At 38.6% G+C, this 17,122-nt stretch overlaps 1 protein-coding gene and 1 non-coding gene across 4 annotated transcripts in view; both read left to right on the plus strand.

Annotated features, from left to right (window-relative positions):
* The window catches only part of LOC149278425 (elongation factor-like GTPase 1), a 117,208-nt gene that overhangs the window by 5,056 nt on the left and 95,030 nt on the right, over window positions 1-17,122 (plus strand). For all 3 annotated transcript variants that reach the window (XM_089501967.1, XM_089501968.1, XM_089501969.1), the window contains 4 exons: window positions 869-945; window positions 1,036-1,172; window positions 1,698-1,820; window positions 5,329-5,428. In XM_089501967.1, coding sequence (XP_089358093.1) covers window positions 869-945; window positions 1,036-1,172; window positions 1,698-1,820; window positions 5,329-5,428 — 437 coding nt within the window. The remainder of the gene's footprint in view (window positions 1-868; window positions 946-1,035; window positions 1,173-1,697; window positions 1,821-5,328; window positions 5,429-17,122) is intronic.
* On the plus strand, window positions 2,966-3,099 carry LOC149278426 (small nucleolar RNA U109). Its single transcript, XR_016278766.1, has one exon. It is a non-coding gene; the product is annotated as a small nucleolar RNA U109 (small nucleolar RNA).

Below are 17,122 nucleotides of genomic sequence, written 5' to 3' on the forward strand. Positions count from 1 at the left end.
TCTGCTAGTATGCGCCAAACAGTGTTAGTAAAAGCCTGAAGCCAAATTTGTAGTGATGAACGACTTTCACAAATGGCCTCTGTCACTGGCCTGGTGGAAATAGCAAAGCTAATGTTTTCCATAGAGATTTATCATTTATATTGCCCACGGTCTCTGTCTTGGGTTTTAGGGAAGACGATCTTCCATTGGCCAATGAACAAAAGAGCTCTTCGGCTTAATAGTGCAGCCAAGTTTTTCCCTGCAGTGTTTCTTTTGTGTAATATTTCACTTTTAAAAACCCTCATATATTAACAATTACTCCTCATGTACCTTCTATAGCAGAGATCAGGCCGTAAATCATCCTAATGAAATTTATGCAGTAGACATTACTGAAGGGGGGAGGTGGGTAATATTCCATTGTGAAATTGACCTCCCTTCAACATTATGTCAGAAGAATAAAGAACAAATTCTCATTCCTGTTTAAAATCTTCTTTACATGGGATGTATTAGAATTTCTGTTCTGGTCGAATAGTCCATCGTCCAGTATTCCATCGATTTGCCACATATTGTATATGTTGTCACGATCAGTGTAGGCACTGTTTTAGGTCCCAGGCAATGTCAAGTTTACAGTTCAAGGTGTCGAGTGTGAATTTTTCTTTTTTTTTATCGATGTAGCTTTTTTCCATTGCCTGAAGCAAAGGTCTTTAAAGCAGTGTGACATCACTTGTACTATCTTTTTGATGTCATGTCTCACAATATTCTCATTTCCCCAGTCCACTCTACCCTTGTGTAACTTATTATACATATATAATATATATATATATATATATATATATATATATATATATATATATATATATATATATATATATAATATGTGTTTTTGCAGAACAAAGCAAAGAAGCCTTTATTTGTGCAGCTCATCCTGGATAACATATGGAGTCTGTATGATGCAGTGATTAAAAGGTCAGTGGGAACTCTGTATTCTTATTGGAACAGTCATGAACCATTATCATTACAAGTCATTTTTGTGTTTTTGTTTGTTTGTTTTTTTAGAGAGAAGGAGAAAATTGAGAAGATAGTTTCTTCCTTGGGGTTAAAAATCAGCCCCAGGGACTCCAGACACTCTGATCCGAAGGTCCAAGTAAATGCAATCTTCAGTCAGTGGCTCCCATTATCAGAAGCTGTCCTCTGTATCCTCAGTTGTGTTGCGAATTAGGTAATATACTGTATATACACACTCTCACATACATACACATGTATGTATATATGCTGGCGCTATATAAATAAATAATAATGTGATTATCAGTTGTTAATAGTTTGGATCAACCTGATTTACATCCCTAAAATAATCTTTGATAGTATTTTGTCAGACAATCAAATTCCGGTATCATTGACTTTTGCATTTTCTATTTTTGTTTTTATTATTGTTCTTCAGGAATATCACTAACATGCCAGCTATAATGAACAGCTGTGGGCACATTGAACAGGGGCCTCTGTCTTTACTGTAGTTCCATTTTCTGGATGCATACAGGATTCATGTGAAGCAGGCAGCGCTATTCCACATATTTTACTACAGCGCATCTTTAGATATATTTGTGCAACTACCAGAATTGGCATGGGCCTACAGATAGCCTATAGTCTATAACTGTTGATGCCTCGATGGCATGCACGGCACACGGTGTCCATTCTGTTCCAGTCCTTAACCAAATTCCTAGGTATGGTGTGTAGGAAGCTCCCTAGTCCTCTGGATATCCCAGCAGAAAGAGTGGAAAGGCTTATGTGCGGGGGGTCCCGGCGGTTTGATTCCCTGCTTCCAGAGACTCAGCAACTGAAAGAAGGTGAGCATGTCATCTTTTTTTCTAAAATTGTTTGTGCCTTTTTACATGATTGCTTTAATGTTTATTATTTGCAGAAACGTTTGCAGTGATCTATGAGCCCAATTTCTGTTATAATCCATTTACAGCATGAAGTTCCTTTGCCAAGTTGCTAGCTTAGATCTGCAGTCAGGAGAATCAAATGTCGTTCATATTATATCTGAAAGATTAACATTGGACATTTCTTTGTAAGATTTCCCCCCAAATATTACACCATGATAATAATTATTCTCCGCCCTTTCCTATACACCTGCTCCTGTTAAAGAGCTTGAAATGAATCTCTTGAAACATGTTCCCTAAATTTGACTGCTGGCCCTGAACAGTTTGTTGTACTTAATATTGATCTCTATCAATGTATGCACGCATGGCTCTTGGGAAAAATAAAATATGGCTCGTAAAGCCTTTGATCTAGTTCCTAATTGTTACAAATGTTTGTCCAGCCCAGTGTGTGTATCTGAGGATCCATATGGGTTGCACGTTGGGGTCTATTTACTATAAGGGGTCTGGAGAGTTGTGACTGGAACTACCTCACTTCACTATTTGTTATGAAGGGCAAACACTGGCAACCATTTCCAGCAGAAATGGCCGGACTGGTCCTGTATAATGTGTTATTAAATGGGTGAGGAGACTGCGTAAATCTCAAAAATGTAACTATACAGGGCCAACCTAGCTCCTTCTGCAGCAGAGGCTCGATGGAGCTGGAACTTCATACTGTATGGTGAGGTCAATGCGCTAAAAACAACAACTCTCCTGCAAACTCTTATAACTTCCTTTAGGAAATATACCCATTCTGTAACTTATACTTTAACATCTTTTTGTATTGAGCGATGCTTAAGGACCATACCTGTTCCTCAAGTAACATAGCATTTGACGCATTTAGCCCATCAAGTCAGCCCGTTTTTCCTGATGTAGAGGCTCGGTCCTTAATCAGGCCTTGGTCTTGTCTAAGATTCAGGATAGCTTCTATACAAGTCTGTCTGCAATCTTATTGTAGGGAAGAAGACTGTAGAGCACAGCTTAACTAGTCTGTGGTGTCAACCATCTATGTCTGTGTTCGGTGTATTTGAATATAGATGTCTGTCTGTTGTCTGCATTTCTTGAAAATTGGGTGATATGATTTCATTGTTGTTTATCTTATTCATGAGCAACTAATTTAACTCACCACATGTTATATAAACACATAGTGATCAGGGCTGCCAGCCTTAAAGAACCAGGTGAGTGGTAGTATATTATTCCGACACCTTTTAAAATGTGCAATGTCAGCACCAGACAACTTACTTTTTTGGGGGGGATGTTCCTGTTCCCATTTATATCCAGTTGCCATGGACTACTACCATTTAGTTACACTTTTTGGTCTGTGTGATTTACTTGTGTGCCCTACAAAGATTGTCCACAAGTAGCTCAAGGTCGGTGGCAGTTCCCTGAGCAGTTCCCTGAGCAGTTCCCTGAGCAGTTCCCTGAGCAGTTCCCTGAGCAGTTCCCTGAGCAGTTCCCTGTGTGATTGAATGTATATTATTCCAGTGTGTTTAATTACTAGGGACTGGTAAATGGTATGTTTTTGCAACATTACAAAAAGAATCCGGCTGCTGCTTCCATGTAACTGTTAACATTTTGTCGTAGACTATGCACATCATGATACCATTATGATGTTATCAAGGCATCATCACATCTTTAAACATCAAAAGCACATCTTACCAAATTACCAAACTGCCTAATTACCCCATCCTAATTACCTGCGTACAAAATTACCATTATACCCTGCCTAGAATATTATGCACAAAAACATTTTTTTATTTAATTTTTTTTAGTTTAGGAACTGTATGAATTGTTAAGTAGTTCCCTGTGCCGTTGAGGGAGAACAAAGTCTGTCCTTGTTTAGTATGTGACCCTCGTTTGTATTCTGGAAATATTTATATATGTTGTAGGTAGAAGTGATTTATTTCATGCTCATGATAGTAAGGATCATTATTCCTAGAACCTTGTTCTCGGAATATATTCAGCTTGCTTGAACACCTGATCCAGTGTTTTTGTGTGTACACTTCACTGGGATATTGCTTGTAACACCTGATTACATGTAATTTCCTGTTGCCGCACTGGTAATAATTTATTGTGTGGAAACACATCTGTTAGTATGTCCACCTTCATAACACCTGGGAATAATCTGCCACAAATGAGTTTCAGCTGGCTAGAACTATGCCATTTAAAGTGAGTCGTACTTTGTATATTCCTCTTGACTGTGATGGAGAGGCTGTCGGCGATGCATATGTCTTAATGACCTAATGATGAGCAACAATCATGCAGACCCCATGGTCCCTAGCTAAGTATTAAGTATTGTAATTTTGTAGAACTAAATTTAGTGTTTAACTTGCACCTATCTCTTCGGACAGACCTAGTTGAAACATTCGGCAGAATGGGCTTTCTTTACCTGCAATATAAGAAGCTGGAGCGTCTTCCTTTAAGATGGAGATTCATTGAAAAACCACGGGTATTCGCTCTATACATTGGTCCCCTTATGTAACCGATACCTCTCTAATCTTTTCGTTTCGTAAATCACCCCACTGGTGACACTATAAACTACGGATATTCACTATATACATCGGTCTCCTTATGTAAATCTGATACCTCTCTATGATCTTTTCTTTCATAATTCTGCTAATCCCACTGGTGACACTCCAGTTCTCCATAATGCCATCAGCCCAGAACATTTTTGTTCTTTATCTAAACTGTAGCAGCAAGTTCTTACATTCTTTAATGTGGTTATGATACACACTGTTTGACGCTTCAATGTCGTGTTCTGACCTCCAAGAGACTTCCAAGCTGGGAGAATTAGCTTAGTGAATAGGAGAGGATCGTGGGTAGGAGAATACTCATATGAAATATTGGAATAAATGAAAAAGTTACTAACCATGAGCCTCTGTGCAACAAATACTACACACGCAATACATATTCCTTATAACCATGAGACAAAAACTAAAGCATATAAAAGGTGTGAGTCCTTCTAGATTGTAAGCTTGTTTGAGCACCTGTTGTCTCTAAGTCAAATTGTTATGTTACATACTACTTGTTGTGTCCTGTCCATCCGTTATACAACGCTATATAAAACAATAAATAATATTAAATAATAATTAGTTCCACTTTTAAATAGCTTCTCGCTCTCCAAAAACACATGTATTAATGTATTCCTGATGCTTCCGCAGACAAATATTACATGTATGTATATTATTCACCTATTACAGAACTGGCATTTATACACCATGTAATATGTTAGAGCAAAGATGGATTTTAAAGACCCTTTTAAGTCAGCTTGAATGATGGCACCTTTACCTACAGTAAATAAACAGCTTCTTCTTCTTCCCACGACCCCTGAGACATAACACTCTCTGCCTGAACAGTAAATGCAGACAGGAGCGATCGATCCGTCTTCAAAACTTGACCTGGTTTTTGATATACATTGTTTTTTCTTGCCTCTTAGCTTTTCTGCAGTGTCGGAGCGAGGAGAACATGCCAGTCATTATCTTTGTTTCCAAGATGTTTGCGGCCGATGCAAAGTCTCTACCCAAACACAAGCAGCGGTAAGAACTGTCGTAGGGTTTGCCTTCAGCAGAAAACCTACGGTGTCTTATACGAAATGCACATTTCTTTGTTTCCTTAAAATCAAACACGCCCCGGTGTTATATGCAGCTTAATCAAAAGCTGTTTTGGAAAGCAATTTTTTCTTGTTGAATGTTTGTAGTAATTTTCTTCATTTATGTTGATGTATACTATTTTAAGCTTTTTTTTTTTTAATATGATTTTAGTTTTAGAAATGTAACACAAGGCCACAGAAAGCAATATGTAGACTTAATAAACAGGGATTTTAATCAGTTACCCTCAAACGTTTGTCCATGCCAGTATAAATGTTTCATAGATGATACTTGCCTTATAGCCACCTTAACCCATTAAGCTGTCTATAAGTAACCTCACCCAACACTGTATGGATGGTTATATGATGGATTCCAATGCAAGTCTCAGGCTACCGACACCCTAAGATACAACGAATGTCATGTGGGATGAGAAGAAAATAAAAAGCAATAGTGTAATAACGTAAGAAAAAATAATAAATTATAAATGTGATGTGGATACACTCACAAACACAGCTGATGTGGGAGGCTCTTCAGAATAAAAAGTTCTTTATTTCTTCTATTAATCTAAAATTGAATAAAATAGAAAAGACCAATGGTGCAATATCTTCCTGTGGTGTTAAATGAAAGTCAGAATGCACTTACAGGATCGTAGAAGTAACAAGGCACTTCAACTCAAAGTCCGGGGGCAGAGGGAAAAAAATCCCAAAACTGCTCCTATCGGATGATACCGTGAAAGTTATTTTTCTTCTTTGGTTCTCAACGTGTTTCGCCTTCTCGGCTTCTTCAGGAGAAAATTATCTATTCCAAATTTTAATTAAAAAAGCTAAGAGGCATTTAATTAAAATTTTGAATCGACACCCTAAGCCAGATAATGAATGTCTTTACCACTGGTACAAAGGAAGGGAACTAGGCACCAAATATTCATGCATTTTATTTCTTGTTTGTTCGTGGTTGGAGAATGTTGGTGGGCTTTGCATCACGGCAGTAAGGGAATGCGCCGGCCCGTGTGTGTAACTCCATTGCCTTAGTGTGCTTTTAAGGTGTCTCAGCCTTCTTGTTCAGACACCGTGCTGAACATGTCTGTAAGTGAATAATACAACCTGAAAGCTGACACTCTGAAGGAATGAAATTGGCTAAACATATGTTGTGTTTACCGTATGCTGTGTTAAACATTGAATATAAACTCAGTGAGTGTAACACGTGAGATTCATATATTGTTCTGTAAGAAAAGCAGCTATCGAAAACGTAACATCTCAGTGAACGATCGCCATGTTCCTCTGGTCAAGAATTCAGTCTGGTCAAAATCTGTCAACCAATTCATTGCTTTTGAGCTCTATGTTTTTACAAAGCCAGTAGATATAGCTTATTTCATCATAGCTTTCCCAGTACCAAAATGTATGCAAAACTCTGAATTTTATATGTGGGAATGAACCACAGCTTCTACTAGTCTACTTTTCGCCCCAGGCAAAGAACTTTTGGCTTTTGGCAGTGCACACTTGCATTTACTGTTGCTTACATGGCAGATTCAGTCCTTCAGTGGGCAGCCGCTGGTCGGGTACATACGTCCGCATGCCGTGAGAGGGTGAAAGCTTGGTATCTGTTGTGGCTGTGTATGCGTCATTTGTCAGCAACTGGCCTTAAGGTTGCAGGGCTGTTTGTTATATCCCTGTCTGGCTGACCCATCTACTTGACTTTCCTTTCTTCCTTCTTTTGTATTTTGTTTAATGTAGCCTTATGCTCCACGCATCCACCATCCTATTTCACCATTAAAAAGAAGCTAGAGGATAACTATCCAGCTGGGGTTTCTTGAGCTGGGTATGGACAACATACATTTAGTTGGCTGCTGCCTATTAGGACAGAGTTAATGTGATTGAAAGATAACCTAATTATATTCATGGTTACATATAGTAAGCATGAAAACAATTGTGAATAGTAATTAGATCATTGCTTCGGAGTCTCATTTCCCAGTGTGGTTAGACAGACTTTTAACAAATCTCATGGGACTGACACCAGTGGCTACTAAAATGTCTTGACTGGCACCTGATATTTAAATTGTTTTATGGTTTGCTAGAGATCTATCTATTCTCTGGCTCCTAAAAATATTCTGATTGGACATTTGATATGCCTGTCTGACATTATGCCTGTCTGACAATTCTGTTAACCCTCGGCCTAGACTCTCCTCATAATTAAATTCTTAAGCCTCAGCAATTCTTTCAGTCTTACTTGTAAAAAGTCTATGGGAGAAGGCTTAACAAAGACTTTATAATTTCTGACATAAAGCCATCAGCTTGGATTGATTTGTAACTATTAGGTTGTCTGTATATGTCGAGATTGCCAGCAATGGCTACCTCTAAGTCTGCAAGAAAATTATTTATTTACACTTGGAATATCTCCACGTACACACTTTGTACCCTGGGCTTTTTAAAAACTAAAATGATGTCACTATATGACATCAAACACTTCCACAAAACTTTGAAAAGGGCTTTCTAATCTGTTAGTATATTTTGATGCGCATCGGAGCCCGCTTTGCATGGCCTCCAGTGTATTTTACAGCATGTATATTGGTGGTTTTTCATAACTTCAGTACTTTTTTTCATAAAGGGTATTAATGAGCTATTCACATTGTGTCACAGTTTGTATACCAGCTCCCCCCCACTTTATTCCATATATGTCTTGAAGTAATGCTTTGTCGCTTCAAACACATTTCTCTAAGTAAACAGAAAAAACATATTTTATAAAAGGGCGTCTTACAAAGTGAATTTATTAGCCTAGTTCTGCATAATTTATATATATATATATATATATATATAATTTTTTTTATAAATTCTCCGTTTATTGAGCTGTGCATAGTAAAAACAACAGATTGCAGCAAGGATGAACACAAGTGGTACAGTCATAACATAGCATACAATGATCCGCGTGACCGCGTTACAGCCAGAGAGCAACACAAACATCACTCATAGGAGGCAAAATAGCAGAGAATGCGAATGGTAGGCACAATGAAGATTACAGACAAATGTCTAGGTTACAATGTCAATTCAAGAAACATGTTAAACACATTGCATGAAAATCATCCCCAGTAATCAGAGGTACGCAGAGATGTGTGAGCCAAAAAAGTGAACACCCTGCACAGCAAGAACAACCAAATTGAGGTAAGGTTTCGGAGAAACATGGCTCAACAATAAAACAAAAAAGGAACCCGTAAGTTACCTTCATAACAAACAGAAAAAAAAAGGGGGGAATAAAGGGAAAAGAAGGAAAGGCGACGCGCGTGTGACAGTGTTAACAGCCATCCAAAGTAAAACATATGTAATGTATAACATAAGAGGCCTGTGTATAAGGAAAGAAGGGCCCCGGGAGGGCTGGAGAGCCAGCTCAAACCATGGGGGAGCCTATTCAGCTAAGCGTCTCAGGGAACCTTGGGGAGGACGTAAGGTCTCTCCACCAAAACCGCATCCAGTCCGTTTATAGGAAGAGGAAATGACAGGTTCTATATATTAATTTGGATTTATTAATATGTAATTATATCTTCAAATGTAGGTTTATATAACAAAGTGTCATTTTAGTAGCAAGACGAGCTGGTTGAGCAAATCTGTTAGCAGGTAGTGGTTCTCGCCTTCTATTTACTTATATCTCCCATAGTGGAGCCTGGCTGGCGAGTGGTAGAAAGGGACGTAGAGTTTAGTGTGCCTCAAGTGTACCTAATCTATCGGTTTGCCTTAGTCTTTCAATTCTCGTCTTGTCATACCGCTTGAATATATGTATTGTATTAAACGCTGCATAAATTGTTGTCGCCATATAAATAAAAGATGATAATAATAGGACACTGATCTCTATAGCAAACCGACTGTGTGTTGCTTTTCTCTGTGGAGACCTAATAACTGAGGCCATCACACAGTCCCATATTCCATGTCGTTGCTACAATGGCTTTGCTTAAAAGATCTGAGTCATGGAAATAGATGGGTTTTAAAAATGGATTAATTAACTCTAATAGGGCCCTCTTTAAATCTATCTATTATTCTGTGTCTTTTGAGCTTGTCAATTCAGAAATAAATTAGAATACATGTATAAAACTTTATAATGACTCTTCCTCTTAAGGATTTCAAGGTATAGTAATGCTAATATGTCATTCCCCACTTCCACATTGCTGGAAGACACTGCGTTAGGCTGCTATCATCTATCATATTCACTTTGAGTACTTTAATATGCATGGTCAACATAGTCCTGAGTGCCGAATGTAACATGCTGCAAAGAAAACCCCTTTATATCTGCCAAAAAACACCCAGCTTCTCCCAGAAATAATGACCCGACTACCAATTGGAGGTGAAGTGGCCACAGCTTTTATTTAGGTTTAGCAGCCAAAACATGTATGAGCGACATGCCAGTTATGAGCACTCAATAACCCCAACAACACTAAAGTCTTATCTGTACTTCCCAATCTTCCTGGATTTGTCTCAGATTTAGGCTGGCGAGGCAAACACCCGCACCTGTGACAACACTGAAAGAAAACAGAGAGAACCAACACCAGAATCAATACCACCCAAAATGAGTTCCCAATTAATAAAACTATCCACAGAACATCAACCACAAAATGGAAAGGGATGCTAATCATCAGCCTGCACAGAAAGATATATAATGCGCGCCAAATGCTCCCTTTTATTCATTCGTGGCGGAAGCCACGCACCACAACTGTAAGTAGGGCATCCAAGACGGCTGCCCCTACGAAGCCCTGGCCTGGACCAGCTTAGTCACCACATGACCCGCTTATCTCGCTCCAGGCTTCTTTCATCAAATTTATTTTTCTGTGGTCTGACAATTCTTGCCACCCATTGGCTGCTTAAGGTAGCCAATCAGAGGTAGCAAAGTGCTCCTGTTAAGATCAAAGGACGCACTTGTTATATACACACATTCTTTTGTTGAGTGTTAAGAATGCCTATTGTCTTTGTTTCTTGTCTCTGATTTTTGGCTGTAAAGCTGGCTTTGGATGTGACAAACCTTTGCCAATGTAAAGCCAAATTTCTTATCTGGCTGTGTATTCGGTAGTATACTGCCTTCCTGCTGTTGTAAATAGTTTGTCTTAATTCCAGGGCAAGATTTCTTGTTAGGAAGTAATAAGTGGATGTATTTCACATCTCTGTCCTTCTGACTTAGTGGAACCTACATTCAATAAGCATGACCCATGTGTCGTAGTGAAGCTTTATCTTAACCGCAATAATTTTATTAGAGGCCTTGTTGACCCCAAAACCCTTTTACTGCAGCAAGTGTGCAGATGTATGCCTTATTAACTCGTATCCATTACTGCTATAATCCCGCATCTGTGTGGTGGGTATGGACACTGCCTTGGAAAAATGAGTCCAGAATAAACAATCCCACAAAATGATCTATACATTCATCAGAATAGTCACATGGTAGTTAGCAAATAACAATTGTGAGCCAAGCTTCATCATTTAATGAAATACATAATTAGTTCACTGTTATTTTGTGTGCTAATTAAGCGTAACAATGCGACAATGCAGGTTGGGTTTACTAATTGGTGAACACAAGATGGCGCAGCTCTGTTACTTATTCAATCTAGGTTTACAGCATTTTCAAGCAGGCTCCAGAAAGCAACAGGACCTTGTGAATTAGCAGCAGGGTAATTATCTGCTGCTGAGCAATGGTTTGTATAACCTATTAGAACGTGACAGCCTCCAAGTAAGCGATATATAGACTTATACCTTGAGTTTTTTAAGTTAAGTCATTGAATGCCGGAATGGTTTGCAATGCATAGTGCACCACTTTATACATCCCCTTCAATGCAGTCTGTGTGGTTCAAATAAAGGGAGAGGGGTTAGACCAGCCAGAATCCATGCCACGTATGTGTCATGTGGCGTGTGTGTGTGTATATATATATATATATATATATATATGTATATATATATGTATATATATATGTATATTACATTTGTAATGTAATCCTGGGGATCTGGCCACGTCAGTAGATTATTCCATCCAGTACTGATCACAGCAAAAAATTCATGGACCAATAAACAACAATCAGCAACTTAACAATAGGAGAGGGATAAGATAATGTGAAAGAATAACCATCACAAAAATGAAGCTATCTTATCTATAGTATACATATATGTACCTTATTTGAATCTGGAAAGCCAGCTACACGAATGTAACAACCTATTTTTACAACAACATATTCTTCAACACTGTACAGTAAGCAGAAGCAATGTACAAATAATTGGTTGTGTCACCGGCTTAAACTTTCTGAAACAATAGACATAAAGGGTACTGCTTGTTAAAACTCAGTATCTAGTGATCAATGATGACTTTATTCTTTTATAATATCACAGGTTGTTCCTTTTTGGTTATACGGTAAATTTCTTATTGCCTTATTAATATTTGATAGTGCCCACTTGGGAAACTTGTACCACTGACTTATGTCTTATGCTGCACTAGTCTTAAAAATATTACATTTATTATTGAGATGCTGCACAACCTTTAAAAACTTGAAATGTTTTATATATACATATGCTTTATAGACAATATTACTCAGAAAAGAATACTTTCCCCAACATTCAGCAGCTAGGATCCTTTTACTGTGTAGGATTTCGTTTTTTATTTTTTGGACATAATAATGAACATAGAGTGTTCTATTCTCTGGTCATTATCACTTTGTATTCATCTTCTTAACAATCACGTCTGCTACCACAAGGTTAGGTGAAATGTCCTAGAGATACAAATTCATATTTTTAGTAACATAGCTATATCAAAATATATTGACAGTTGGATGAAGACATGAGACAAAAATGGTGGAAGTGGTCGTGGTGGCCATGCTGAGAATAATAGGATTATTTTCCCAGTTTCTTTTTCTTCTGTGTTCCTTGATGCCAACTTGTTTTCCTTTTTCACGTTTCCTGGCGTAAAAGTAGGTAGAACAATTTATTTAAATGGCGGAACCTGCTTAGAATATTGTATATAAATATATATATATATTTTTTTTTATTTAAATGTGATGATGACTTGTCATTCCCAGTTGATACGTCAGTGTCTGTGCTCCAGGAAGTATCTTAAAGAGTTCTTCCTATTCAAAATCCTTAGATTTTCTAGATTCCATTATTTTGCAGTAAATGCAATAACAAAGCATTCTACTTTTAGTAATTTCATCGCTAAAGCCAAATTGCTCTCATTTATATTCCATTATCTCTCTTAAACCACTTGAATTTTAAGACAAAACTTGTATCATTTAATGTGTGTAAAACGAAGTGTTTACAATGATAACAACATTTATCATTGTCTGTGGTTTAAGGGGGAAAAAAATCTAGCACTCATTTATAAGCCATTACCTCAGAAAAAAAACTGTTGTGGGCTTTAAAATACCACAAAGCTTGTTATATTGTTGGTAGTTATAGGAATGGGGACATTTAAGTAAATGCTGTAATTTTCTCAGATGTTTCAAGCACCAGAGAGCTTCTGGGTTTTGGAAATTAGCCCTGTAGCCTTTCACTTTAGTATGACCTCATTGCGTCTGTCTGAGCTAAGTTTCTGCAACCATTCCTCCTTTTTCCCATGGTTTTGGAAAAAAGGACCTAAAATAATTGACTTTAATATGAAATCGGAATGTAAACATATGTTTGTATTGTCTAATTAGTGTGGGCCTGTGTTCTGAATATTATGTGGCCATCATAATCGTGGATGTGATATCTAAAACTAGTGATGAGTTGACATGGCAACCATATTTTCTGTATGAACGTGCATTCATAAAAAGTATATGGGCCTTCATATTGCACAGCATTGTACAATGTGTTCTGGCGCATAGAAGTTCCTCCACGATCCTTTGCTCCGTGCAATTAAACATATCAAGAGAGCCCCAAGTCATACATTACAGATGGCTTATGTGGGAGTGTGGAAGTGTGTCAGCCATATTGTGGGAGTGGACAGGGCTGTCACCAAACACTTTTCAAGGAACTGCAGACCTGGTTATAACCCAAAATTCCTGTAACAAACCCAGTGACTCTAAAAATCCTCTGACCTACATGTTGATAACCTCCCCTCTGACAGTGGCTTCTTGCTTTTTCCCTGAGACCCTTAATGCCGGTTTTCTTACCTCTGTCCACTCATTGCTTTTAGCCCCCAGTTTACCCTGTTTCCTGATCTCTGACCCCCGTTCACCTCCACTGACTGTCCTTTGAGCCAGTGCTCCGCAGGGCTGGGGACAGCTGCCCTGACCACAGTAAGTGCACTATTATTGGATCATGGCTTTATGGCCGACCCAAGGTTACTGACAATTCCCTGGGTGGGACATGAATACGCAGGATTGGCACTGGACATGTGAAAAATAAGGTAATATTTAGCCCTAACTACTATGTCGTTTAAACTGCAAATGCCCATGTGCATTTTGTAAATGTAGCTTTATGGCTACCCTAAAAACCAAGTGTGAGGTTATAGATTAGGTTGATTAATCGGTATAGACAATTGTTTCTGCGCTTGTAATATTTTTCCTTTTACCTGCCAGTAAAATTCTTACAACCTGACATTGGCGGTAATGTTCTGCTCCTTTATTTCTCAAATGATATATCCTGTATGATTTCTATTTTAGATCAAAATGACTCTGCCTTGTAAGATGTTTAAGATTGTGCTTACTTATGAAGCAAATGCATGCAAAGAGGAACTAGTCCTATAACAACCACAATCCTCCAAAACATCCTTAACAGCCAAAGCAATTAGTGTCGGCTTTTTGCACCAAGGTCCCCAGCAGTGCAGAGACCTACATTACGTCCATGCTAAGAAGAGTAAGACTAGCAGGCCGTGAGTGTGTGTACAATTAATGTACACACACACACACACACACAGACTTTTGACAGCCTTGTGTCCCATCTAGCTACTCCAATGAAGAATGCATTTTAAAGTATTGTATTATACCCCCATGGGGGGGTGTAGGGTGGGTGTCTCATTAGAGACTCTGGAGCCCTCTGGCATTGAGTATAGCTCAAGCGTGCTTTGGCAAGCAGATTTGCTTGGCCAAATGTCTGTGTTAAATGTGTATAAAATACCAGCTCCCTAAAGGCTCTGCTAACTAAGCTGTGATTCTGTAAAGAAATGTCTAGATCTCTCCTGTAAAGTAAGTGTACAACAGACATGATGCTTGAAACTGTGCTTGCAACATAATGGTATAAACAGCTCTTATACCTATTCAGTACTTTCGGTAGAAGCTGCAGCTCCCCTTTCTCTTCCGTGGTCTGACAGCTGAACAAATGTCCTGCACAGAAACCAGTGGGAATGGACGAATGCATATCGGGGGCATTGGGGAATCTGTCCATGCATTTGCAGGGAGGACCTCTCGGCTCTCGTGTGTATTAAAGTGCATATAATGACTGAGGTTTTCCTTTAATTTTTTTCCAGCAAATATTTATATTTCACACAATTGGATTATTTAAATGTAAAACGCTAACCCAGATCATATTCCTGGGTTATTTCTTTCTTGTAAAAGGGGTTTTGATCATTGGCCAACAGAATAAGCAGTTAATAAGCTTTTTTTCTTTATTCTGTGTGTTTACGTTTTGAACTGTGGATCTGCTTTGAGACAACACAACTCTAGTGTCCACCTCCCGCTGCACTTTACTTTTGGTCCTTATTTTGATTCTACTTATTCCTCTATTAATCTGATGTGACCCAGTCTTCCTCCCCTTTAGTACCTTTAGTGAGAGGAAAATGTTTAATCCTGTAGCTCACAAAGGCAGCAACCTGTATTTATCACACATTTAAAGCTCACTGCAGCGGCTTTGGAGAATACCATGGCTCAAAGTGGAAACAGCTTTGTAATTACTGTAAAGGTTACAGCATAACAGCTTGCATAGTACCATTCAGTTAATATTAATTTAGTTTCCACTGTGTATTTTTTTAAAAGGGGCTATAAATGATGGATTTTATTTGTTTGTTTTTCACAGGGCAAAAGTCTAGGGCAAAAGTCTAGTAGGTGGCACCACCATGAGGCTCTTTCATATGTTCTCCATTGAGCCATGAGGGGGTATGATACCTAGACCAATTAAAACCCCTAGGGCTGGCCATGCTGACCTCTGCCATATTGGCAATCAAGCTTAATACCTGTGACAGTGACGTGGTTCCTTTCTCATCCCACCGCCAGGGGATGAGAAGTATTAAATATATACCCTCAACTTTGTGCATATTCATGCAGGTTTGTGGGCACATATGCACTACACCTTGCAGTGCTGGCTACACTTGTTGAGGTTAGCAGGGCTGGCACTAGGGTTTTTAAGTCTGTCCCAATTACCAAGTACTATTTATCGCAGTTTAATACATTAAACACGTTTATAACCTGGTGTATAAGAAACATGTCTTGCTAGTATGCCACTGTGGCAGAAAAGTATTCCCAATTAAATCAGCAGGGGCATGTTTTGCGCGACCACACATGGTCTTGTCGGAAACAAGCCAGTACTGGAGCTTACTGGCGGTGGGTATACCACTTGTCAGTGTGTGTGCTTAACTAAACACCTGGTGGGAAAAGGGGGCAAATTCCTACCCATGTATTTTAAAAGGGTTAAACCACAACAATTTAAAGGGGCCACACAACTATATTCAGCATTAAGGTACGTATGATGGCTGGCGTGCCCCTGGCTCAGACAACCTTTGTAAGAGCTGGAGGAGCAGAAGACAGAAAATTGATATGTCAGTTTAAATAACGTGTCGTTGCTTTATGTTACATATATCTAGGGTTCGTTCTGTATAGCAGTGCTGCTAAAGTGAATCAGAAGGAATATCCCATTGATTGCTAATTTAATTCTTAAACATTTAAAATTCTTTACATTGGAAACTAGGTGTTTTTTTTAATGCATTTATATAAGCATTTATTCGCTAGCACAAGGTATCCTATATATTCTGCTTCTCCTCATGTGCCAGAGATGGATCAATCAGTAACTCAGCATGGCAGATCCACCTATGCGAATGAAAGAGCCACCTGTACCTTTTGCATCTTGAAAACAGTTGTAGGATCACAGTGCAGTCCTGTTGATGAGTATAACCCACATGCTAAAGCTTGGGTTGCTTTGATGAGATTACAAAAGCACAATGGGAGAGATGTCTAACTGAGATTTTTTTTTACAACGCTTAATATGAGCGTCTTGCTAATATATATGAAGGTGTTTTACACCCGCAAGCAAAATGCTAAATTGTAGATAATTTCCAACAAATTAGATGATCAGGGATACGGTGGTAACAAGTTTAAAAAGATTAATGCTAGTTTCATGGCAATATTCCATTCGTAGTTAAATAAGTAAGGTTTCTTTAAAGTCTCCTTCCTACTGAATTATGCATTATGCAGGACTTGCTCTGCTCTTCTTGTTGGAGAAATTTGGACGTGCCGGATAAATAGGGAAGCGAGGTAGATGAACCCATAGCTCTCCTGCCAGCTCTCTCTTTAGTGTGTAAACCTCTTTCGGTCTGGTTCACTAAAAGGAGAGTTCTTGTTTCAACTCGACCACAACTTGACTTAGCTAAATATTATGAAAGGCCAACGCCAGTGACCTTCTGGAATTACTGAAATCTTGGTCTGTTTGTGACCCTCAAGACCTGCAGTTTGAAGCCCTTAAATAGACTCTGATGATGATGTCATCTTTCATATTCTGTTTAAGGCCT

The sequence above is a fragment of the Sceloporus occidentalis genome, unplaced genomic scaffold (assembly GCF_023333645.1).
Source record: "Sceloporus occidentalis isolate IW3139 unplaced genomic scaffold, rSceOcc1.0.p SCAF_189, whole genome shotgun sequence".
NCBI lineage: Eukaryota > Metazoa > Chordata > Lepidosauria > Squamata > Phrynosomatidae > Sceloporus > Sceloporus occidentalis.